Genomic DNA, 25,501 nt, shown 5'->3' with positions numbered 1-25,501 from the left:
CTGTGGGGAGTTCGGAGCGCCCATCCCACAGCTGCCTCCCAGAGAACAGGGTCTCTGGCGCCCTGCCCAGAGCCTGCACAGCAGCAGGGGCCCTGGACAATTTAGCCAAGCTCCAAGCCCTTGGCTAAATTCTCTCTGCTTCAATGGATGAGAATCCCCATCAGTTTCCTTCTACCCTGGGCTGTTCTCAGCTATCCGGAGTCTTGAATTCTGCACAGGTGTGTGGTGGAATCCTAAAACTCCCCGAATTTTGTCCAGAGGGCGGTGGATCACATCTATAATCCCGGCACTTGAGAGATGAAAGCAGGAGGATTGCTGCCAGTTTGAGGCCAGCCACAGCAACATAACAAGTATCTCTCTCTCCTCCCGCCCCCTCTCTGTGTCTCTTCTCTCTCTCCTCTCTGTCTCGGGCTCTCAAATAAAAATCAAATAGCAAGTGTGATGAGCACCCCTTTGATCCAAGCACCGGGGAGGCAGAGGCAGGTGGATCTCTGTGAGTTCCAGGGCAGCCAGGGCTGCAAAGTGAGACCCTGTCTAAAGATAAAATAAAACAAACCCCCTCCTACTGGCTTTAGCCTTCTCCTCTCATTCCACAAATTGGCAGAGTGGTCGCCCAGGGTCCTGCGGGTTAGGGGCGGGGCTGGGCCACCCTGCAAGCCTCCCCCGTTCAAGGCTGCCGCCCTGGGGCCAGGCTGGAGTTGGGGGCACCTCCCATGCAGTGGGGGGCGGGAACAGGGCGGGGCGAAGGCGCGGCTGCAGGTGACCCCGTGACCCCCGGGGCGGGGAGCCGGGGGACCCCAGGACCAAAGCGCCGGGGGCGGAGCAGCGCGGTGCAGGCGGCTGGGCTCAGCGCTCCTCCCGCCTCTGCCGGTCCCTCCGCTGGACCCAGGGCGTCTGGAGCGTACACATCATGCAGGACACTCAGGACAGCGACATCACCCTGGAGGGGCTGTCCCGCGGGGGAGCCGCTGCTGACCGTGAGTGCCAGCGGGGACCGGAAACAACCGTGCAGGAGGCACAGGGCACAGGAACCCCCAACTCAGGTAGTAGGACCTTCCCTGAGCTGGCCTTCAGGAGGAGAGGGAAGGGACTTGGGTGGAGGGTGCAGGAGACATAGACGGACAGACAGACAGTCATGGTCAGCTGCTGTGCGGGGGCTGGAAGTGGGTCCCGAGGGAAGCTGGGGTCCCTAATGGGAGCCTGCGCGCACCCTGAAAGGACCCTGTTTGTCCCCCAAGAGCGACCTTGCCTGTCCCCTGGAGGGACCTAGGCCACCGGTCTGCGGACTCCCTCGGAGTCCCCAGCCTGCTGCGTGTACGGCTCCTGGCAGATGCGAGCCTTCGGATGTTTTTACAGGCACTATTAATACTCTTAATATTTCCGCGCTGTTGTGGAGATTTATTTGGGAAGTAAAGTAACTCCAATGACTCGAAGTCATAACGGAAACTGCTCTCAGAGCGGGGAGACAGATGAGGCTGGGAAGCCAGACGGAGAGGGGGAGTCCTGGCCAATAAGTCATCACCTTGGATATTTTTATATGAATAATTAAAAAAAAAGACCCAGGAAATGTTTCCTGCGTGTTCCCCTTCCAGTTCAGAGGTTATTAAATAAATCCGGAGTGGGGTGGCGAGAGGGAGTGTGCTTGATCTCACAGTTGAGTTTGCTGAGCCCCAGGAAGGGTGCTGTCCCTGCCATCAAGCTACTTTGCAGCCTCCCTCCCTCCGTCTTCACTTAAGACCCCCCAGGAAGCAACTTTTCCCAATTTGGCTTCTTTAGCATCAAATTAAAGTATTGGGGGGTGGGGGGCACACCAGGCTTCTGCCAAGGCTGGGGCTGGGTGAGTGTATGACTGAGTTCTGGGCACTGAAAGTGGGGTTCTGGGGGGTTAATCCTCTTACAACCAGGTGCAGTGGGGCATGGCCACCCCCAATGCACAGGTTGGGAAACTGAGGCCTGGCAGAAGACATGGTGGCACCAGCTGGGTGCGGCTGTTGTGGGCTCTGCCCCTTCCACCACCTCGGGTAGAGTCTAAAGCCATACAGCCAAGACCTGCCAAGAGAACCTTGTCCCAGCCGGTGCCCACCAATCATTGTGGCAGGGAGGCCCCGGCTCGGCTTTCTACCTGGACTTAGGCCAGGTGGGTCTCGGGTGTGGGCGTCTGGGTTTCCCTCTGCGGCAGGTTGGTTAGAACAGACTCTGGGTGGGCATGGGGGGGGGCAGGATGGCCGCCACAGCCTCCATTCTTGGAGAGTGAGTCTCTCTGGCCCATCCCTCTGCCTCACACACCTTTATTCTGGCTGTGTGCTGGGCAGGCTCCTGCCCCTCTCCCATCCTGAACACCACCAGAGCCAGAAGTAAAATCCTAGGACTGGTAGAGCAGCCTTAATGTCTGGGCTTACACGGGTACAAGAGCCCACCCCATAGGCATGCTGAAGCCCTGGGCATGTATGAGAGTGGGGAGTAGAATCAGAGGCCTGAAGCTGGTAGCATTTGCTGGTACACAGTCCTCAAGGGATGCCAGTGAGTGAATATGTAACAATTATTAAAAAAAATCATATATATACACATATACAGTATTTCGATTTGACAAAAACAAACCAAATCAAAGGATATGCCCCACTCTCACTCCATCCCACCTGGGTGCTGCAGAAGCCCCTTCCTGAATCTAGAGCCACTGCGCGCACACACACACACACACACACACCTGTGCCCATGGTGCCCCATGGAGCCCAGAGATCAAGGTTGCTCTATCCCAGTTTGAGTGTCTGAGGGGACACACTCATGCAGTGCAGTTGTGGAGGGCAAGGGGGGTGGGAGTGGACACTGCTGAGCCGGCCTCCCTCCCAGCCCCTGCTTTGCCGCGAACTTGCCCTGTACCTTATCCTTAAAGCCTAGAGTATTCACTGTGAGGGTGGGCTCGAGCCTGACCCCCGCCTCTGGCCCCTGGCTCTCTTCCCAGTGTAAATTAGGCCTGTTGCTCTGGCCAGCTCATTCCCACCCTTCTGAGGGAGGTGGGGTTCCGTGCTGGGGGAATGGGGAGTGAAACTGAGGCTGGGGCTCCCAGTTTGAGGACCTGACAGAGACAGGAAGGATGGAGGGGGGGGAATCCAGACGCCCCAGGGGGCCACTTGAGCTGTGTGTGTGTCAGGGTCTGGACCTGTGGAGGCAGCAGAGGCTCTGCACTGCTTCACGGTGCTGTGCAGATGTGCGTGGTGATGGTGGCTGCAGGACAGTGGGCAGGAGCATGCTGGGAGCACAGCCTTCGTGGGACGGGGGTAGAGTGGGGCGCAGCCTTTGGTTTGGTTTTGTTTTGTCAAATCGGGGAACAACATATAAGATTTTTTCCTAATCGTCACGTGCTCGCTCACTGGCATCAAGCCCTGTCGTGTCAGGTAACTGCCACCTGTCCGCTATCCCTCCAATATGCTGTCTGTCACACATGAACTGTGATTTCTTCCAGGCCCAGGGAATGATGCTCCCACTGGCCTCTATGAACCTGTCTAGTCCCACCAATGGCGCCAACGACGATGGTGACCGTCGTTGTGCTCAGCAGGCACCCCTGTTTCTTTTGTTGATAGCAGAGTAATACTCCATCCACCCACTCACTCATCAGCAGACATCCAGTGCGTTTTCACCTTTGAGCTGTTTGCAGTGATGCCATACTGAAAATTGCAGACGACTCTGCTTGGGAGCTTGCCCTCCATTCTTTGGTGTCACTGTCTGCTGGATCGGGCAGGTTTTCCATTTTTGACTTTAAAGAAGATTATATTATTGGGCTGAGAGACGGCCCCAGCGGTTAAGTGCTGCTCTTGCAGAGGACCCAAGTTCAATTCTCTGCACGCACGTGAGGTGGCTTTCAACCACCTGTAACTCCAACTTCCTCAGGCACCTGCACCCACTTGCACATACCCCGCACGAACACACGGATATACAGCTAAAAATAATAAAATCTTATAAAACTTTATTATTATTATTATTATTATTATTATTATTGTGGAGGGTATTGGCAGGTGTGTGTGGGTGCAGGCCATGACGGACGTGTGAAAGACAGAGGACAATTTTGCGGGGTTAGTTCTCTCCTTCTGCCTTGATGTATGGGTTCTGGGCTGGAACTCAGGTCTCCAGGGTTGTACAAGTGCCTTTAGCTGCTGCGCCATCTTGCTGGCCCTCATTTGTTTTCTACAGCCACCTCCTCGTTTCACATCCCTGTTAGCATGGCACAAGGGTTCTGACATCCCTAACAACATTTGGCATTTATCTAATTTTGTTTGTTTGTTTGTTTGTTTGAGACAGGGTCTCACTGTGTAGTCCTGGCTGTCCAGGAACTTACTATAGAGACCAGGCTGGCCTCCAACTCACAGAGAAGAGCCTGATTCTGCCTTCCAAGTGCTGGGATGAAAGGGCTGTTCTACCATGCCTGGTTTATAATTTTTTTTTAGATGAAGACTCATGTAGCCCGGGCTAGCCTCCAACTCCTTATGTAACCAAAGATGACATTGGACTCCTGATCCTCCTGCCTCCACCTTCTAAGTGCCAGCATTACAGGCGTGTGCCACCTCTCCTGGTTTATCTTTATTTTATTCTTTTAAAATACAGCCACCCTGACAGATGTGCTGTGGTCCCCCACCCTGGTCTCGCCTTGACTTTGCCTATTGTTGGCTATCACCTGTCAGTCTCCTATGATAGGAGGTCTCCCGAAAGACTTCGGGAGCAGGCCTACTTCCAAGCGTTTTGTCGTCTTGTTGTTGAGCCGCAGATCTTTCTAGAGCCTGGATATCAACTGTGCGGCTTGCAACTATTTACAAAGTTATCCTTCCCCTTCCCTGTGGCACCCTGTGGCACATAGAAATCAATTTTTATGGTGTCCGGTTCAGCACCTCACTCCCTCAGCTGGTGTTGTTGGCGTCTGCTCTAAGAACCTTCTGCCGATCGCAAGGTCATGACGACTCATCCCAGCCCTAAGGGTTCTGTGGGTTTCGTCTTATATTTAGATCATTGATCCAGGTTGATTTAATGTTTATATACGGGGCATGGAAAGGTCTCAGTATCATCTTTCCTGTGTGGACATCTAGCCATCGAGGCACTGTCTGTTACAGGGCCATCCTTTGGAGGTATGCTTTTGAGCATATGATTATCAACAGTAGCAGTCACCGAAGCTGACACTCAGCCTCTGCTGAGCATGTGCTGTTTATTAGCCTGGGTGTCTAGGTGCCCAGTGGATACCTCCCAGGAGGCTGACTTGATGCCAATCCCAAGGCCAGAGACGGTGGGCATGTGACTGGCCAGCTTTACAGCAGCCCACACCCTGCCTTCTGTGGCTGTATCTGAGGCTGGTTGCAAACAGCACCCCTGAGACCTCCGAACCCTCAAATGTCCAGGTGACCACCGGTCATGGGCAAAAGCTGACGCCCTATGGATGTGACCACGTGGTGGTTTTCCCTGCCGTAATGTAGTGAAAGAGAAAACGCTTTTCCAGCTCTGCAGGTGGATGCAAAATATCATCATCATCAAGCAGACACTGCAAGGCATGTGGTAGGCATTCCGTCAGGAGCAGGATCTGGGGTGACACTGTTCCACTTTCCATGTTTATATCATGAGTTGCATGGTGCCAAGGCCGAGTTTGCCAAGCAGAATGGTGCCCCTCTTAAACCAGCTGCTGCACGGGGGCTGGTGACAGTCAACTTCTATCCCCGTTAGACTATATGGCATATTGGCTTTCAAGTTATTTTTTCCCGTTACGTTGGCCTCTCTGGCTGGACTTGGGCAATGCAGTGGTGCACCTACGTCTCACTTAGTTTTCTAGTGCCAGCACAGGGCCTGGTCGTGGCATGGTTCAATAAAAGTTGGATGGATGGATGGATGGATGGATGGATGGATGGATGGATGGATAGATGGATGGATGGACGGACAGATGGATAGTGGGTAGGTAAGTGGCTGGCTGGATCATAGCTGGCTAGATAATGTATGAGTAGATGATGGGTGATTGGGTAATCAACAGGTAAATGTGGATAGATGAATGGTGGGTGAGCAGTGAGAGAATAAGTGGATGGGTGGGTGGATAGGTAGTGGATAGATGGATGATGGAAGGGTGGGTAGTGAGTGGATGGATGGATGGACTGACGGTGGGTGGATGGATGGATGGATACTGGGCTGATGGATGGATAAGGGATGATTGCCATATCCAGCAGTAAGAATAAATGGCTGGATAGAAAGTGTGTGAGTGGATGAATAGATAGATAATGACTCCATAGTAGAAAAACGATGGGTGAGTGGGTGATGGTTGAATGGACGATTGTGGAGGGACAGGTGGAGTTGCAGATGGTGGGTGACGGCCTGGCTGGTGTATTTTAGCTCCACTCTTTTGCCTTGCAAGCCCTTTCTCATGCTAGACTCCTTCAGCACTCACCTTAGGAGATATTTGACAGACATAGGTCTGTGTTGAGACAGAGTCTCTCTGTTGGCTAACAGAGAGCAAGGGATGTACAAGCCACATACCTGAGAGTTGTCTATAGATGCTCTGGAGAGGCCCTGCCTCGCCTGATACACAGAGGCTTGGATGCAGAAAGGTGAGGCGAGGGGTGAGGGAAGCCTGTTTTTGGAGAAAAGAAGTTTTCTGTGATTATCTGGCTGCTGCAGAAAGGCACACCCAGAAGGCCGGGTTCACCATGGCCTCCCATCTCTCCCCAAGTGCAATATACCCAGCATTGTTCATCACTCCGCCTCCATCCAGGCCTTGGGCCTTTGGTGCCAGGCACACGTGACAGTTTTCATGCTGTGTAATGAATTGCTAAATGCCTTCCCAACCTCCAGAGATCCATTTGATGGTGGTCACGTGGCTATTAGGTAGACAAATTACAAGTTTTGTGTGTTTGTCAGTGGGTGGCCGGGGTGGGTGTATGTGCCCAGGAGCTGGCTCACCATTGTTGCCCTTTTCCCTATATCAGCTCCTGGGGACATTCACTCCCTCCAAGCCTTTCCCCGTGGCTTCACTGGGCTCGGGGTATCCCATGGTCAGCCCAAGCCACAGAGCCCCTGAGCCCCAGGTCCCCACCCCAGCCGGCCAATGTCCGTGTCCCTAGGTGCAGCACACTCTGCTAGGCCCTGGGCATGGTGTGCAAACAGCCTCCGCACCTGACTTTAATCCTTTCCCTTTTCACACCCGGGAACAGATTCTGCACACACATCCCCTGTGGTTCTTAGTGATTTTTAAACTCATTCAATCTCAGAAGGAAATGGAGATATTTATCCACTCCTGGCATGGCCACCAGAGAACAGGTGACCCAGGTCACCATTATCCCCTGCTTCCTGGGTGGGTGAAGAAGCAGGGTTGGGGGCAGGAACAGGGGCTGTGTGGCCCCTCCTTGCAGACCCAATTCGGTAACTCTAGCCTAAGCCCAGAGGTACCCTTGCCTGCCTCAGAGTGATCTTCAGGCTCTCCCTGAGGTAGCTCATGAAAGGGTGGGTGGCTGGGTTCTCCTCCTGGGGTTCAGGCCCCCTCTTTCAGCCAGGCTTCCTTCCACACATCCTCCAGCTCTGTTTGCAACACACTCGTGTTCATGTCAGCTATTGCTTGGCCCCATCTGCCCTAGTCTGTCACCGCTGAAGTGACAGGAGAAAAGATGCCAAACAAAAGCAAGATGGCTTCACCCCTGGCCTTTTCATGGGTCCCAGCGCCTCTTCTGGTCCTGTCCAGGGAGGGCACGCTTATCTCCCTTCACAGCTTTCACCCAGCCCCTATCCTCTGCATTCAGCCTGCGCTGGCTCCACCATAGCCTGCCCCCACCCCTGTCCCTGTACATCAGTCCCCCTGCCAGGAGCTCCTCATCCTGCTCTGTTGTCCATCCCCTCTCCGGCTCTCTCTGAGGCAGAGTGGCCACTGTCCTCAGCACCAGTCACCTCTCCCACAAGCACAGACACAGCTGCTCTATGTCATTCTTGAGCCCACACTGGCTGCCCCCAGCATGGACAAGTTCCAAAGGGAAGGGTGGGCCTAACTTTGCAACCACATGTCCTTCTTATGTTAGAGCTGGAGGAGACCTAAACAGACATTGTCCCTGGGGCTCAGGAAACCTTGCACAGGGCTGCACATCTCAGAAGACCTCCTTAGGAACTAAGCACACTGTTTTGCCCTTTCTTTGTGACAGATGGTAAGGAAGTGGCATTTAGTGACATGTTTTCAGTTTGGATATTGGTCTATTTTTGAAGTGTGCACTTCACCCTCTGATGTGTGGGTGAGAGAGCTGGGCAGACAGATTAATGGATAGATAAATACATAGATGAGAGAATGGATAAACAGAATGGTGGGTAGTAGCTGGGTAGGTGAATGGGTAGGTAGATAAATGAGTGGGGGGTGGGTGTATGGGTAGATAAGTGGAAGGAATGGGTGAATAGATAGGTGAGTGGATGGGTAAATTGATGGGTAGATGGATGGATGAGTGAATGAGTGTGTGAGTGGGTAGAGGGATGGATAGGTAAGTGGATGAAAAGGATGATCACATAACAGGTGAATGGATACATAATAGATGAAAATAAATTGATGGATAGGTGGATGGAGGATGGATGGATGGATGGATGGAAGGATGGATGGATTGGGAGGTAGACAGATGGGGGGATGCATGGATGAGAGGATGGATGTGTGGATGGATAGATTGAATGAGTAGATGGGTAGATGGGTAGACAGAGAGACAGGAAGGTGAAGGTGGAGATGGATGGAAATGTTGAGTGTAATGTATGACCCCTCTAGATCTAGATGTACGCAGATAGAACTCTCTTATTCATGTCCGGAGCAAAATCTTGCAGCAGCTTCTGTGTCAAATGCAAATGAGATAACACACATCACAACTGGCTCGTGGTCATGTGGTGATAACCAATGAAGCCACAGATTGCTTCTGTGCCTGTGGGCATTCTTGTTTGCTTTCTGTTTCGTTTTTTCCTCTACAATGACTCTAGATTTGTGGAATTACTGCAAAAGGCAATTCAGGAGGTCCTCATGTCCCCACACCCAGCGTCTGTGTAGCCCATTGTCAACACTGGGCTACATCAATTTCCATACAGGTCCCTTCTGTCCCTTATCTGCCTGTTATTTCCCAGATACCCAGGGCGCATTTATTCAGCCTGACTTCTTGGACTTCTCTTGATATGATGGCATCTCAGACATCTGTTTAGGGTGAATGGCAGCTGGAGGGCTGCTGGTCAGACATTGATAGACACTCCATCAGCAGGGCCTTCTCCACACGATTGGCCCGAGACTGCAAGTTTGGAGAGAGAAAGTGACAAAGGTGAAGTGCCATCTCATGACATCATGTTGAGGATACATGCTGTCAGCATGGTTTATTTCTGTCAGTGTTGACTGTGGTCGTGTGGCTGAGGTGTCATCAGGCTTCATTGTGAAGTTTTTGTCTATCTTGTTACTTCGGTGTTTCATATAGTGGAGATTTTCAGATCTTCCCCCATCCCTCTGCCAAGGATAGACCCCACAGCCTTGGACTCTCCAGGCAGTCATTGGGGGTTTCTAGTCAGAGGCTCTACCACTGGGCCATGTCCCAGTCTTTCATTGTAGGATTCTAGGTAGGTGCTCTGCCACCGAGCCACTCCCTAAGCCCTTCACTGTAGGAATGGACAGGGACTCAACCTCTAAGCCACACACACTTATCCCCTCACTGGGGGATTCTAGGCAGGGAATCTACTACCGAGACACACCCTGGCCCCTGTAGAAGGCCTTAAGTCAGAGCCATCAACTTAGAAGCTAAATTTGCACAGCAGTACCCCTTGTGCTGTTGACAGTTAATTTATAATTTAATATAAATTAAACAATATCTGATTAAGAATAAAATCAATTTCAGTCTCTCCCTGGGCCAAAGCTTCACAGTGATTAGAATTATTCAACTGAGGGATAACTTGACTTGACCTCGGGGATATCCTATGAGCCCGTGGAGGCTTCTCTGACTCCAATCTCAAAAAAGGGAGATATTTAAACACGTCATTGGCTTTAGCAGGAATAGGCACATCTCTGCCTAAGAGAGCGAGAGAACGTTCTGGAACCTCTGCAGAGATCCCTAAATGAGTAGCCCTGCTCAGTCTTCCTCTTGTTTAAACAACTGGGGCGTGACTCCGTGGTCGTGTTCTTGCTTAGAATCCACCAGAAAGGAGCTGGAAGTGTGGCTCAGAGACGTTGCTGGTATTCCCAGGGTCACAGAGTCACACAGAGATGAGACTACAGTTTGAAGTGTTATATTAGCTCTGAATCCCGTGCTCACTCTTTCTCTCTCTTCCCCTCTCTCCCTCCCTCCTTTACTATAGAATTGGCTAGCGTGTATGAGTGGCAGTCCATAAGCACTCCCAAGGAAGACCTGGAGATCAGCCTCTAAAATAGCCCTGGCAGTCTCTCCCAGTTTTGAAGAGACACACACCTCAGTAGTCACATGCCTCATGTTGTTCTTAGCTTGGTTGGAAGTTCACGGAACACCTTGGACATGGGGACATTAGCCACCTGCTGAGGGGGCCCCACAGGCCTGAGACCTCAGTGGGACAGGGAATTCCCTTTGGACACCCTGGAACAGCTGCTCCCCAGAGGGAGACTCAATCACATGCGATATAGTTTGCTCTATTACCGGTACTTTGGCAGGCTGGCATTTTAGTGAACCCTCTAGGTCAGTATAGCCAGGAGGAGAACAGGGTGGTGTCCCCAGTACAGACCCCAGGCTGCATCACATTGCACACCCAAGCCTGGATTTTAAAATTGCGTTGTCTGGGGCTTGAGAGACATTGTTGGCTCAGTTGTGAAGAGCACTTGTGGCTCTTGCAGAGGAACCAGGTTCATTCCCAGAACCCAGACAGTGGCTCGTGACCACCTCCAGCTCCAGTTTCAGTAAATCTGACACCTTTTTCTGGCTCCTACAGGTTCCTGAATGCACATGGGCACACAAACCCATGCAACACACACACACACACACACACACACACACACACACACACACAATAAGTATTCTTAAAATTCCTTATTTATTTACTTATTTATTTATTTTACGTGTGTATGTGGAAAAGAACTTTTATTAACCTGCTTTAATAGTCTCTGGAGGCTTACTGCCTCTGTTTGCTAACCTAGACCTAGTCCTGGAAGCTTCTAGCCTCCGTACAATCTAACCTAGGCCTAGAATGTTTTCAGCCTCTCAGACTTACTGCTGAATAAGCTCACTGTTTCTTGTTCTTTCTGAGCTCTGGCCTGGCTTGTTCAACTCAGCTGTTCTGGTTCAAACTCCTCTCCAAGCTGATTTATTCAATCTGGCTTTTCCTTCAGCCTCTGAACTGCTCTGCTTGGCCTCAAACTAACTGCACCAATCTTTTCCAATCTTCTGGCTCCTCCTCGTTCTCTGGCTCGTTCTGTCTTCACCTGTGTCTAGTTTGTTCTCTTACCCAACCTCTCTCTGTAAAACTCTCCCTGTAAAACTGCCTCTCTTCTCTCTCTCTGCATTGCCCCTTAAGTAGCTTCCCTTTCCACCCTCTCCTTGTAAGAGTTGGGCGTATCCTATTCTGTCAAATCTTTCCCTGATTCATCACTTTTTCTGCCACTCAATTAGACATCACTTTCAAACCTGGGTGCTTCCTTTTACAAATTAACTTTACCTTCACTGTTTGGGATTAAAGGCATGCACCACCACACCTGGACCTACGCTTTTCTTTACCTGAAACTTGCTCTATACAGGCTGGCCTTGAACTCAGATCTTCTTGCCTCTGACTCCTGGATTAAAGGTGTGTTTGTATTTCCAGCTGGATCTCGCAGACCAAGGTCTTTGGATGTGCTCTCTTGACAAAACAGCGGTGTTCTGAATCAAAATTCCTCTACATGTATACACGTATGGAAGTCAGAGGATAGCTTGCAGAAGTCAGGTTCCCCTTCAACCACGTGGGTGCCAGGAGTTGAACGCAGGTCATCAGGCTTGGCAGCAAGTGCCTGACTCCTGAGCCATCACAGGGAAGACCAGTGTTTCTTTAGGGTTTTGTTTTGTTTTGTTTTGTTTTGCTGAGGCAGAGTCTTATGTAGCCCAGGCTGGCTCACTTACTATGTACTCCAGGCTGGCCTTGAACTCCAGATACTCCTGCTTCCACCCCCCAGTTATTGGCATTACAGGCAAGTAGCCTACACCCTCATGTTACCTTGTATTGTCTCCCCACCAGTAGTCAGTCTGTATATGTGAGTAAAGTGTAAGAAAAAAAAAAATCTCATATTAGTATGGTGGAAAAGGTGGGTGAGGGGCTGAGGAGTGGAAGTAGGCCCAAGGCAGGCAGGGCATGCGGAACCAACCTTGGGCTCCTTGAAGCCAGAACTGCTGGTCCGACAGGCTGTGAAGTGAAAATCCCCTAGTGGCTCCCCACACCAGACCCCATGAGGTAGCCCCAGGGCCACTGAACAGAGAGGCTCTCCCAGGGCGCTTGGGTCCTGCTGGGTGTGCCCAATAGCCACACCCCCAGCACCTGCCCCTCCCCTTTACAACACCCGAGCTTTGACAGTGCAGTGTCATTTACACACAGTGGCACACCCCGATATTAAATATATGGTTTGATCCATTTAACACAAACCACATGTCCTTGTCACCAGCAGCACCTAAGGACATCACCCCTGCCCCGGAGAGCATCCTTCTCCTGTCTGGGGTCCCAGAACAGAAGTGAGTCAGCTCAGGGGACTGCTCACTGCAGCCACACTCATCAGTGGAGCCTGAGTTTTGGTTTCTTGGCTGTCTTCCCTCTCTCCGCCGCTGTGTTAGCACCTCTCTCCTTGGGCTTGTTTGTGGCTGGCTGGGTGGGTATGAAGCATTCATGCTGCACTTGGTGCTCTGCGCTCCCAGCCGGGGGCCATCTTGGAATGGAGCTGCCTGTGTTAGCTTTTGGGACAATGGTGGTGTAGAGAGATTGGGGGGGGGAGCTGTTCTTGTCCACTGTAGACCCTGAGTGGGTATCTGACAACAGGGCCAGGACTCCAGAGCTCTGGGGAGAAGGGTGTGGTAGACCTCAGAGTGGCCTGGTAGGATGGATAGAGAGATGGTAGTGGTAGATGTCTATTCTTGGCTGACAACTTGACTACATCTGGAATTAAATAAAGTGCAAGTGTCTGGACACACCTGTGAGGGATTTTTCTTAATAAAATCATTTGGAGTGAGAAGATCCACCTTTAATCTGGGCCACACCTTCCTCCGGCAGCCTATATAAAAGCATGGAAGAAGGAAGCTTTTGCTCTTTGCCTGCTTGCCATCCCTCTGGTGGGTTCATGGGTTCATTTCTTCACTGGCATTAGAGCCTGTGAGAGGTGTTTTTTTTGTTTGTTTGTTTGTTTTTGTTTTTTGTGGTGGTGGTGGTGGTGGTGGTGGCGGTTCAACATATACTATAGGCCAGCTGAGACATCCGGCGTTGTGGACTGGATCTTGGATTACTGGATTCTTGGACTTTCTGTTGCTAGACAGCCATTGTTAGAGTAGGTGGACCACGGCCTATGTGCAAGCCACTCTGCAAACAGCACAGGGATTGTGTGAGGCTGTCGCTGGTTCCTATCACAAGCAAGGCTGGGCTACCCTGGTACCCCACAAGCCCCTCCTTCCACTCAAGGCTCATCTCCTCCCCTCCCAACCTAACATTTCCCAACCAAGAGTTCAACAAGGGGTTGATCAGCACTTGGCAGCCCGTGGCCTGTGGGAGGGGCTCATGGGTTCTTCGACCTCCAGCCGCCGCAGAACCCACTCCGGGGCACTTCCCTCTGACATCTGGTTTGTTGGCTGCAGGGTAGTGAGTAAGGCAGACTCCTTGAGTATAGACTTGTGTGTGCACACAGAGAGCAGGGGAGACCGCAGGAGCCCACACAGGGGACTTTATCAGCATCGGTCAGCATCTCCTCCCGGACACCCATCATCTCCGATTCCTCTTTGAACCCTACAAAGGGTTTCCTCTATCCCCACCTTCCAGTGAGGGAAGTACTGAGGCCAAACAACCTGAAAGGTGGTCAGGGTGCAAGTCAAGCAAGGGGCCACACGCCGGCTGCCGACTGAGCCAGCTCTCTGAGGGAAGCAATAAGAAAACACACGGAGACTCAGTCTGTGAGTGTCCCCAAGTCTTGGGGCTTCCCTGTTGCTCTGCCTTCAGATCACAGGGAGCTGACCCTCTGCGGCTTCCCCGGGGTCATTTAGGGTTAGCCATGAACCTTCCGCTGCTCCAGGAAGGTGCTGGAAGGGGGTAGCACCCGGGCTACTGAGGCCGCTCACACCAGCTCACCTGGTAGCAGTTGATAGAATCAATGGCTTCGATATTCATGCCACGAGTGCTACACGGTTGACTAGGAATGCGGTTCAATGGGTAGAGTGCCTGCCCAGCAGGTTCAAAGCCCTCCCCAGCAGGCATAAACTCCTGGGGGCACACACCTGAAGCCCCGCACTCAGAAGGTAGAGGCAGGAGAGGCTGAAGTTCAAGGTCATCCTCACCTATGTAATGAGTTGAAGGGCAGAGCTGGCTTTTACCACCGTCAGCCACCACAGAGCCCACTCCAGGGCCCTTACCCCATCTCGCTGGTCATTGGTCACTGGTCACTGGGCATCTTCTGGGTGTCCAGAGCTCTGCAATCTTGCTAACTTCACATAGTACCCCTGAGGCTGTGAGATGAGGAGTTAGATGCTGATGAGGTGATGTCATTTTTCTCATCGCGTAGGGGGGAGAAATCTTAGTTCAGAGAGGTTAAGTAATGTGAAAAAGGTCACACAGCATCTGTTAATGTGTCAGACCTTCAAGCTTTTCTCTGTCAGCGTAAATGGGAGGAAGGTGGTATGTGTTAAAGTGTCAATGAGAAAGGAGAGTGCTTGTTGGCCCACTGTCCTGGATCGTTTCACAGTGCATCTATGAGAAATTCCTGTGGATTGAAGTCTACAGTCGACCGAGCATGGCCTCATTTGGACCTGCATATTTTTGGTGTGAGGTGTGTTATATTTGTTTCTTTTTGGACGACCAGCAAAATGAGGTTTCTATGAATAAACCATAGCTTTCTCCGTGCCTGGGTTACAGGCAAGTCGGCCAATCCTGTGCATTTATGTCAGCTCTAAAGACTTCAAAAGAGGAAGTTCTGGCTGAGTGGTGGTGGCACCCACCTTTAATCCCGGCACTTGGGAAGCAGAGGCAGGTGTATCTCTGTGAGTTCAAGGCCAGCCTAGTCTACATAGTGAAACCCTGTCTCACAAAAACAAAACAAAATAAGAAAAGGAAAGTTTTCCCGAAGAGCCCCAAAGGACATCTGGTCTCTAGGCTGCTGTTCCTTTTGAGGGGATCCCAGTGTGACTCTGGACTCCTTGCATGGAGCCATCACCCACCCATCCTTCGGGGGGGACATTCTACACCCTGTGAAAGCGGCTTCTCTTCTACCTGGATTGGTTTGTGCCTTGAATGATATGGATGAATAATCGAGCGATAAGTCAAATTCAGCACCTCGAGGTTTGTCCCAGTTTGGGGGCTCGGACTGACTACACGCCTCGGGATGGCAAACTCAAGGCCGGAAAAGTAGCCCCTGGGGAAACGGGGTCACACTGCAAGCACCCAAGACCCAGACTGCTCACACCCTCCGTCCAGCTTCTGCTTAAAGGGGACAAACACAGCTCCTGCATGTATCCCTCCCATCACCCCACGACCTCGGAGGTGTAGGTCTTCTCCATCTGCAGGTGAGCTCCCCTGGGTGCTGAATGAGGGCAGGCAGCACGTGCTGGGCTCTGCATGGCACCTCCTCCTGCCCAGCAGAGCTCTCCCATGACTGGGCTCAGGCTCTTCCTCCCACCCCTCCCTCCCCTCATGTCTGCCCAAATCCATGAACCTGCAGGTCCAGAGGTCACCCAGTGCCACCAGCCCCACCCATGGTCATCTTCCAGCACACTCGGCAGTCCCTACAGATTCGATCCCCAAAGGGCCTTTGGTTAGCTGTGTCCCCTAGCCAGTTATTTACTGGGACACGAGGCTGCCCGTCATAGTGTACAGGCGGAGTCGGACACGACCTGCCAGGCTGGCCTCTCTGTCCACTCTGTGGGTCTTCAGGCTTGGTGGCAGCACCTCCACCAGACGAGCCGCCTCATAGGCCCTACTTAGATCTCCTTAAAAGATTGCTGCTTACCATAACGGTTCACCTTGACTGGCTGCTTGAGAAAGAATGGGGGATGAGTGAATCACCGCTTGGGAGAGGAATCAAATTCGCCTCTGCCTCCAAGGGAATACCCAGAAGTAGATGGTTCCCCAGGACTCCATCTTCATCCAGGGTTACCTCATGAATGGACTCAGGTGGGGTGGACAGTGGGAGGAACTGTGGCAGGCGTGGCCTGGCTTAAAGGGTGTGTCTGAGTGGGGGTGGGTCCTGGAAGGGCATATCTCCTACCCTAATCCACTTTCCAGACACTGGGAGGTCAGGAACTCTGTGTTGGTTAACTTTGGGCCCTGTGTGACCGAGGTGAAGGAGGAAGTGTTTGTTTCGGCTCGTGGCTTCAGAAGGTTTGGCACGATGTGGCGAGGAGGGCATGGAGCAGAACACCCAGGTTGGGGCAGGTGAGGAGCCAACATTCTCTCTCCTTTATTTATTCCCCACGTCCTACAGTAACACTGGTCTCTTTCAGGACGGGTCTCCTGCCTCAGTTTCCTCACACACACACACCAGAGGGCATTTGAGTCTCCCAGGTGATGAAGCGCCATTGAGACTAGCCGTCATACACACCCTTCACCACAGGCTCCCACCACTGAGGCCCTCTTCTCAGCACGTAGGGCCAGGCCACAGCGGGCTGAACCCTTTGAAACCATGGACCAAAAAAAAAAAAACAAAAAAAAAAACCACCAAAAAAAACCCCAAACCTTTCCTGGGCACATTGTTCACAGCTACACAGAAGTAGTTAAAGTGAATTATTATGCTAAAAGTCACCATAAAAATTACCATGGTAACCATTTTAAAATAAATAAAAACGATTCCATAGCTTCTAGCTAAGTGCAGTGTGTTAGAACAGTCACCACCGGAACTTCCCTTCTTTCCAAACTGAAACCTGAACCCCAAGGTCCCTCCCACTCTCCACCCCCCAGAGCCATCCCCCTCTGCCTAACAGTTGGATAGCTTCGGTCTGAGATTCTTGTTAGAGCCCTTTGGAGTCTGCTTTTGTGTGTGGTACGAGCTGGGTGCTGGAATGGTCCATCTTCGCTGTGGACCCGGCTGGATTTGGAGTTGCCTGGGAGACATACCTCTAAGGCTTCACTGAGTGGGGAAGACTGGCCTGAATGAGGGCAGCAGCATCCATGGGTTGGGGTCCCAGGCTGAGTGAAATGGAGGAAGAGAGCTGAGCACCAGCCTTGGTCCCTGATACCTGCTTCCCCTGCATTTGATGGCTGTTACTAGTTATTGTCTTAAAGGTTGGCCATAACATATCGGGCTGTGGACTTACCTTCCTTTCCAAGACCACGCGACTCCCTAAAGACGTGTCAGTTACATTTCGAACATTTATCTTTAATTCAAATTTTTAATGTGTTTTTATGTTTTCCCTGCCTGTATGTCTGTGTACCTACCATGTATGAGCAGTGTTCTCAGAGACCAAAAGAGGACATCAGATCCCCTGGAATTGGAGTTATAGACAATTCTAAGATGCCATGTGAGTGCTCGGAACCCAACCCTTATCCTGAAGGAGCAGCAAATGCTCTTAACCGCTAGGCCATCTCTCCAGCCCTGATTTAAGTTTTTGTTTCCAAGTGTTGTTCAAGTGTTTCACAGTGGCCACCAGGGTGGAGGTGGGGAGCTGTCTCCTGGTGTCTTTGGTTTGGGTTTCTCTGTGATCTGTGTTGTTGACCATTGTGATGGTTTGGATTAAAATGGCCCCCATAGACCCAAAAAGAGTGGCAGTAGTAGGAGGTGTGGCCTTGTTGGAGGAAGTGTGTCACTGGAAGGTGGGCTTTGAGGTCTCAGAAGCTCAAGCCTGGCCAGTGTGTCACTCTCTCTTCCTGCTGCCTGCAGATCCAGATGTAGAACTCTCAGTTGCCTCTCCAGCACCATGTCTGCCTGCATGCCGCCATGTTTCCCATAATGTGACTCCCTAGAGACTACATCAGTAAGCCAGCCCCAAATAAATGTTTCCTTTATAAGACTTGCCATGGTCATGGTGTCTCTTTACAGCAATAACTCCCTAACTAAGATAGCCATCTTTTTTCACTATACTTGGGCTATGCGCAGAACTTCTATTAAAAAAATGTCTATATGGGCTCAGTACTAGTTTCTTTTCTGTTGCTGTGATAGAATGCCCTGACAAAAAGCAACGTGGGGGAAAAGGCTTATTTTGCCTCACAGTTCCAGAGAAACATAGTCCAGCATGCGGGGAAGGTGTGGCATGAGGCTAGTGAGGCAGTCAGAGGCCGACTAATCACAAACAGAGAGATGGTAGGAAGCGGGGGAAGGCCAGTAAACGATCAAAGCCCACCCCGCCCCCAGGATGTACTCCTCCCCCCAGGCCTCCATCTTCTAGAGTCTCTTTAACCTCCCCAAATGTACCAGCTGCTGGGGACCAAGCGTTAAGCAGGTGAGCCTGTGGGAGACGTTTCTCCTGATAACTGCTGCAGAGTCATTCACCTATTGTTGAACTCAGATGATTTGGTTTGGTTGTTGTGTTCTGGATTTCAGCCCCCTGTCAGTCACGGGGTCCCAGAGTGTTTTCTCTGGTCTGCAGATGGTCTCTACGCCGTGCAGAAGTTTTTGAGTTTGAAGATGTCCTGCTTACCAGGCTTAACTGTGGGGGTCAGATTCCAGAAGCCACCTGAGCATTGCCTCTGTGCCTGAGTTTGGTAGCTTCCGTCTGACATTTGGTGCTTGAATCATTTTGGGTCTGTTTACACACCATGCGAGGTAGGCGTGTATGGTGGTTGGTTTTCACTGTCGGCCTGGACACGTTCGGACTCACCGACCTTCCTAAGGCGGAGACCCTTTAGTATGCAACCCCACGTTGTGATGACCCTCAACCGCAAAATTGCTTTGTTGCTACCTCACCGCTATAGTTTTGCTACTGTTACGAATCGTAATGTAAATATCTGATACTCGGAATATCTGATGTGTGACCCCTATGGGGTTTACATCCCGAGGTTGAAGAACACTGACGGAGGAGCCACCCCCGTGTGTAAAGGGGCTCCCAGGAAGAGATGAGGAAGAAGACACACTCTGAAGGTGGCTGGCACCATCCTGTGGACGGGGGTCAGCACGGGTCTCTCTCTGCTTTCTGGCTGAGGAGACAATGCGACCTGGGGTTTCACACTCCTGCCAGGATGGACTAAACCTTCCTTCAGTTGTTTCCTCGGGTATTCTCTCACAGCAGGGAGAGAAGTGGCTGGCGCCAGATTCACAGTATCGTTCTGCACTTGAGTGTCCGTCTCTGACACCATCATGGCGGACAGTCTTTCCGAGCAGGTGAATGAAGGAGTGATTCCTGGGGTTTCTGCTTGGTCAGGGTCTCTCTATGCAAGGACTATACTGTCTCATCTTCCCCTCTCTCCCTCCTTCTCCTTCTAGTTGGTTGGATTTGGAGTTGGTTGGTTTGTTTTGTTGTTTGTTTGTTTTTGAGAGGAGCTCTCTGTGGAGCCCCAGCTAGACTAGAACTTGTTATGTAGATCAGGCTGGCCTCCTACTCACAGAGATCCATCTGCCTCTGCTTCCCAAGTGGTGGGCTTAAAGGTATGTGTCACCACGCATGGCCTAGAATCCTTCCTTCTTTTACAAAAAATGTGATTGTTCCTTTTCTCTTGACAGTCCACACCTTACAACACTTCAGCTTTGTATCTGTGTGTGCCTGTGTGTATGTGTGTGTGTGCATGTGTCTCTGTGTGAACATGTGTGTGAGAGTTTGTGTGTGTGTGTGTGCGTGTGTGTGTGCGTGTGTGTGTGTGTATGTGTGTGTGTGTGTGTGTGGTGCTGGGATTAAACCCAGAGCCTTGTGCAAACTAAGCAGTCTTTCTACAACCTAAGCTAACAGGGTCTTGGGGGAGACTCTTTCTATCTAGTTTTGAACAGTTTTCTTTCTACTTGGTGGCAGTTGGTGGCCAGGAGACCTGGGGGATGTAGAATCCATACCCTCTATGTCTAAGTGTGGACATCGAGGAAACAGTTCCAAGTGTCTTGGCACCCTGCCCTACCAAAAGAGAAGTGCATTCTTCATGGATTTAGTGTGTCCCGTGAGCCTGTGGGGACCAGGCACCACGGATGTTGGGAGAGGAAGGTGTGTCTTGGGCAGGTTTGGTGTTCTTGTGGTAACACAGTAGGATCCTCTCTACCAAGGAACAGCGGAACAGCTGTCAGTGTTTCGGAGTAGGAGCTATGACATCCCAGCAGCCCAGATGTCAGGCAGGGTCCACGAAGCCACACACATACCTGTGACCTCGTACGGGAGCCACTCTTCAGTGAAAATCTGTCGGTATCCCAGACCTCCCCTAATGCTGATGGTCTGACCATCAGTGTTCTGGAGTACTTCGTGCTCACTGGGGCCCTGAGCAGAGGGTTGCAGATAAATGTCTTCAGTGGGGGGGGGGGGTGGCATTTGGGAGGAGAAAGCTGAGGATGGAGACTGAGAAGGGTCTTTGGGGCACCCACAGCCTCCTGGAGCTACATCATGATAACAGACAGTGGCCCCCAGCCTCCTTGTTCTTCCCATGCTGAAAGCTATTTCCTACTGACATCCCTGTCTTGGCCACCCTTGCTCACTGCCTGGTACAGTCCCTCTGGAGGGACTTGTCCTGCAGTGTGGGGGACTCTCTGGATCCCTCCTTCTCGTTAACGCCCCACCCTGTTTATTAGCATTCTCAGGTCTGACCAGCCCACAGAGGCGCCTGTGCTGGGATGTGGACTGTCTGCTTAGTTCTCCGGGGCACTCCCAGTGCCTGGACGAATATTTGCAGAGAGTAAGCACCCTATAAATGCAGAGTGAATGTTCAAGGTCACACTGGCTGTCCTGGAACCATGGGGAAGTGGGTAGTGTGTGTGTAGGCGGAGGGGAGTCAGGGCCTTTCAGAGGGAGTTGTAGCCTCACTCCGACAATGTGCTGGGTGAACAGGAGTTGGTCAGATAGAAAGGGGAGGAAACACGTTGGAAGGAAGGAACAGAGGATGTGAGGCTTTAGGAAAGTAGAGAGCAAAAAGAGGAAGGGAGGGAAAGACAGTGTGGGTTGAACTGGCGGGGCTAGGCCTGGTGAGTGGACAGAAAGAGAGTAGCTCATAAACTGGGTGAGGAATTGTGACCTACCCTCCCTGTCTGCCTGACCCTGAAGTTTATGGGCTACCCCTTGAGAGCCACAGCAGACAGCACCCCCCACACACACACAGTAATGGCTGCCCCCTTGCCCAGGGTATGCCATCTAGAGTGCCATACCGTCTCCCAGAAAGTGTCCTTCATGTATCCCTGAGAACTGGTTTCCTCTGTTTCAGGTGGTCTGGTGCCCTGGCTGGCATTCTGGGACAGTGGTATCATGGTCAGTGTTTTCTAGGAGTTTCCAAAACTTAGCACTTTAAAAAAAAATATTTATTTAAAGAAAGCCCCACCCTGCCATCGGTGGAAGCCTCAACAGCCCGTTCTTAGATCATTCCCTGAGGCTCAGCAGGCCACGGATGCTGACTTGGTTGTGCAGTGCTCATGCCTTGGTGAGGGTGTGGTCTAAATACACAGGGTATCTGGCTGAAGACTTTGACTGGTAATTGTTGCCACCCATACCCATCTGATTTAAAACCCGTCTCCTTATTCTTCCAGCCAACCAGCCATCCACCTATCCATAAGTTCATTTTTCCACTCATTCACCCATCACCCATCTATCTCTCACCCATGCATCCCCATTCATTCATCTATCAATCCATTCACCATGTGTCTTTGTCTCTCATTGATCCATCCACCCATCCATCCATCCATCCATCCATCCATCCATCCATCCATCCATCCACATTTATCCATCATTCACCCATCCATCCTTCCACATTTATCCATCCATCCATCCACCCACCCATCATCCATCCACCCACCCATATCTCTGTATCCATCCGTCCTTTATCTATCCACTCATCTTCCACCCATCCATCCCCATCCACCCAATCTCCCACCCATCCATCCACCGGTCTATCTAACCTCACCCACCCATCCATTCACTCGTCTCATCCAGTCACCCATCCAGCCATTCATTCCCATTTATCTACCCACCCAAACTGCCCTCACAAAAACACAAGGTAGTTCATCCACCCACTCATATGTCTATCCAATCATTCATCCACTTGTTCACCCACCCCCACCCATACACCCACACATCCACCTTCCCTTCCACCCATCCACTTTTTCATTTCTGCATTCATCCATTTATCTACCTCTTCATCCATCCAGTCATCCATTTGGCACGAGCACAGTGACCAGTTCTGTGGAGAGGGCAATCGGCAGGCTACCATACTTCACCTAGGTCAGGCATCAGGAAGGACGGGGGGTTCACACTAGGGGAGTGACTCGTGCTGGGGTCAGAACTGCCTCAAGAGGGGATCAAACCTGCTTTAACCTGGAACATAAGAATGTGTCAGGTAAAACTATACAGAATCTGTTTCGGGTGAAGGAACCAGCCAGTGGAGTGAGTGGCCCCGTGGCAGGGAAGTCCTGGCTTCATGAGCAGCAGATAGCTCAGGGTTGGAGAGACCATGGAAATGGGTGGAGCCAGCCTTCGAGGCCACGTTACAGGGCTGCAGCCTCCCTCAGTGAGACGGAGTTCCCAGAGCATGCGAAAGGCCCTGGGTCCCTCCCCAGCACTGAATAACAGGACACGTTACAATTTAGACTTGGAACAAATGGGCTAGGTTCAGATTTGGACTTGTGTGTGTGTATGTGTGTGTGTGTGTGTGCATGTGATTGTGGAGGCCTAAGGTTGATGTCAAGAGTCATCCTCCATTCCTCTTCCACCTTATTCTTGGAGACAGGCTTTTCTCAATCAAATGCATACATATATATAGTTTGCTAAGCCAGCATGCCCTGGGGACCCTGTGTCCTCCTTCTGAATAGAGAATTACAAGCAGGCTACCATGCCCTTCTGGCACTTATGTGGCTTCTGGGGATTTGAACTCTAGTCCTCTTGCTTGCTTTCAAGGCAAGCACTTTACCCAGTGAGTTGTCTTCTCAGCCCCCTATGTGACTATCATAAGAAAGTGTTGTACGGAATATTCAGGTTGAAAGAGTGTGAGCCTCCTAAACGCTTGCAGATGCGTCTGCTTGGCCATGACAGACAGACCAGTGCAGGTGACACCTAACAGAAGATGGTCACCATTGACCCACATCAAGGGTCCTCTGCAGTGGTTTCCTGGGCTTCAGTTCATATCAGCTCAGCCAGCACATGCTGGCTCACACCGCCTTGAGACTCACCCGCTCACAGAGCTGCCCTTCACTTCTCTATCTTCAGACGGCCCTGGCAGGAGATATCTCAGCGATTGGCATACACTGAACCCATTGATCTGGTGACCTCTGTTACTCATCTCAGCCACTTGGATGGTCTAGCACAAGGTCCTGGCTTCTGACTCCTTATGGTGGGTTCCTTATGTGACTCAACGGTAGAGCATCTTTTCCACCAGCCCAACCAGATGCAGCAGAGCTCTGGAGGCCTCAGTGAGGGGAGAACATGGTCCTGGCTGCAATGCTGCAGATCCTTGCCCAATCCTTGCCCACCTCTGCAGGGCAGAGGTGGAGGCCAGAGGGCAGGAACCTATCCTGGTAGGCTCTTGGGATCAGAATGCATCATTCAGGCTGGGGTAGACCCGTCAAGCTGAGCCTTTTGAGGAAACTTTCTGATCTAATGAGAGCATCTATATGAGACCCTTTCCCCAAGCAAACACAAACACCTGGGAAGACAGTTGATATGGAGACACTGGGGTCCCTGGCCATCCCTCTCTGGGGTGGGGAGCACTTCCTGCCCTCTGACCCCTCCTCCCTGGCCACTTGATGTCCTTGTCATTGGGAACTTCTTTTTGCCCTCAGTGTTGCCTCTATTTCACTGCCCAGGACCCCTGCAGCCAGCTACCTGGTAAAGGCACAGCCAACTGTCTCCCAGCTCTAGACACAATCCATGTCCCTCCCTTCAGGCTACGTGGAGCCTCCTCCAACCCTTGTTAAAGTGGCTGTGCCCTCAGAGGAAGGCGGCCTTCTCCTGTGGGCCTCTATTCCCCAATAAGCAGGGAACAGCTTTTTTTCAATTTAGAGGACACCCAGCCACCATGACAAACAGTGTCCTATAGGCAGTTTCGCTTGCCCACTGCACTCAGAACGTCAGCCAGATAGATCCTCTAGAACCCTTCTTGATAGCCTACTAACAAACAGACGCCCAGGGATAAGTGCTGGCCAAGGAGTGAATACTTGGGGAGGGCAAGAGGAAGTTTCTCCATCAAACCACATCTGAGGAACCAATCACAATTCTTCAGTCATTGACAGGTTCACAAACAAGAGGCCAAAAGCAAGCTTCTAGAGAGGCCAAGCAGTGATCACCATCACTGTCCTGAAATGGTCATCACCAATATCCCTTATCCTGCCATTCTTGGCTTCTGGAAGAGGGCTGATGCCTCGATATCACCAAGGAAACTGGAGCCCAATTTCCAGAGAAATAAAATGATTTACCCAAAGGCACTCAGTCACCTAGGCTGGGTGGGGATGTGACCATCACCCTTCCAGAGCCCAAGATGTCCAACTCATCTTTCCCAGAATTGATCCAGTAAAGGAAGGCCACTGACCTATAGAAGGATCCCGGAAGATGACAGAACTATGGAACAGGCCACATGTAGCTGCCCTACGTAAGGCTGACCTCCTTGTTGATTCAGCCCATACTGGTGTGGCCCTACTGTGCACCAGGGACCCCAGTGGCCTCAGGTCAAGTTCCTGCTCTGACCCACATTCCGGCCCTGCCCTCTTCTTTCCCTTTTGTAAGCTATATATAAATTTTGGTTTTTTTAGAATGAGGAGGGTTATTTTTAGCTCTGTTAAAAGGGATAAATAGACACAGAATGGAAAATAAAGAATAGTTTAAAATAAGCCGAGGGCTGGGTTCACAATCTCCCCGGAACCTGGGTCCATTTAAAACACGCTTGTTATTTTTAATAGTCCACTTCCTCAGCTTCCTCCATTTTCCCATGTTAATCGCCTGAGACATCCCATTAGGAAGACTCATCAAACATTGGTCAAGGGCTGGGGAAGGTGCAGGAGCCACCCCTCACCCAGGAAGACTCCAGAGCTGGAAGCAAGAGTCAGCTCTGTGTGTATAGGCTGTGTGTATAGGCTGGCTAGGAGCCCCTTGGCATCTCACACCATGGACACCAAAGTCAAGAGTATATGCACCACAGAGGTGTACATGGAGAGTTTAAAGTCCAGCTACAGTCTCCTGAGAGCTTGCTTCCCAAAGGCCAAATGTCAGAACAAAGTAGCTGACCCTCTTTCCTGCATCTTTCACTTGGCATCTTCCTTCCAGGAGTTCCCCATTGGGAGAGCCAGAGG

At 51.3% G+C, this 25,501-nt stretch overlaps 1 protein-coding gene across 3 annotated transcripts in view; it reads left to right on the top strand.

Moving 5' to 3' along the window:
* The first annotated feature begins 784 nt into the window (after positions 1-784).
* Ano1 (anoctamin 1) overlaps positions 785-25,501 on the top strand; it is a 151,224-nt gene continuing 126,507 nt past the window's right edge. For 2 of the 3 annotated variants that reach the window (XM_060383295.1, XM_060383291.1), the window contains exon 1: positions 844-1,043. In XM_060383295.1, the coding sequence (XP_060239278.1) occupies positions 911-1,043 (133 nt within the window). In that variant the 5' untranslated portion in view covers positions 844-910. Of the gene's footprint in view, positions 1,044-25,501 lie in introns of all 3 variants that reach the window. The other variant, XM_060383301.1, reaches the window with a different exon arrangement.

This window comes from Meriones unguiculatus, chromosome 1, assembly GCF_030254825.1.
Source record: "Meriones unguiculatus strain TT.TT164.6M chromosome 1, Bangor_MerUng_6.1, whole genome shotgun sequence".
Lineage (NCBI taxonomy): Eukaryota > Metazoa > Chordata > Mammalia > Rodentia > Muridae > Meriones > Meriones unguiculatus.
The sequence above is the reverse complement of the archived record's forward strand: the minus strand, read 5'-3'. Positions and strand labels throughout refer to the sequence as shown.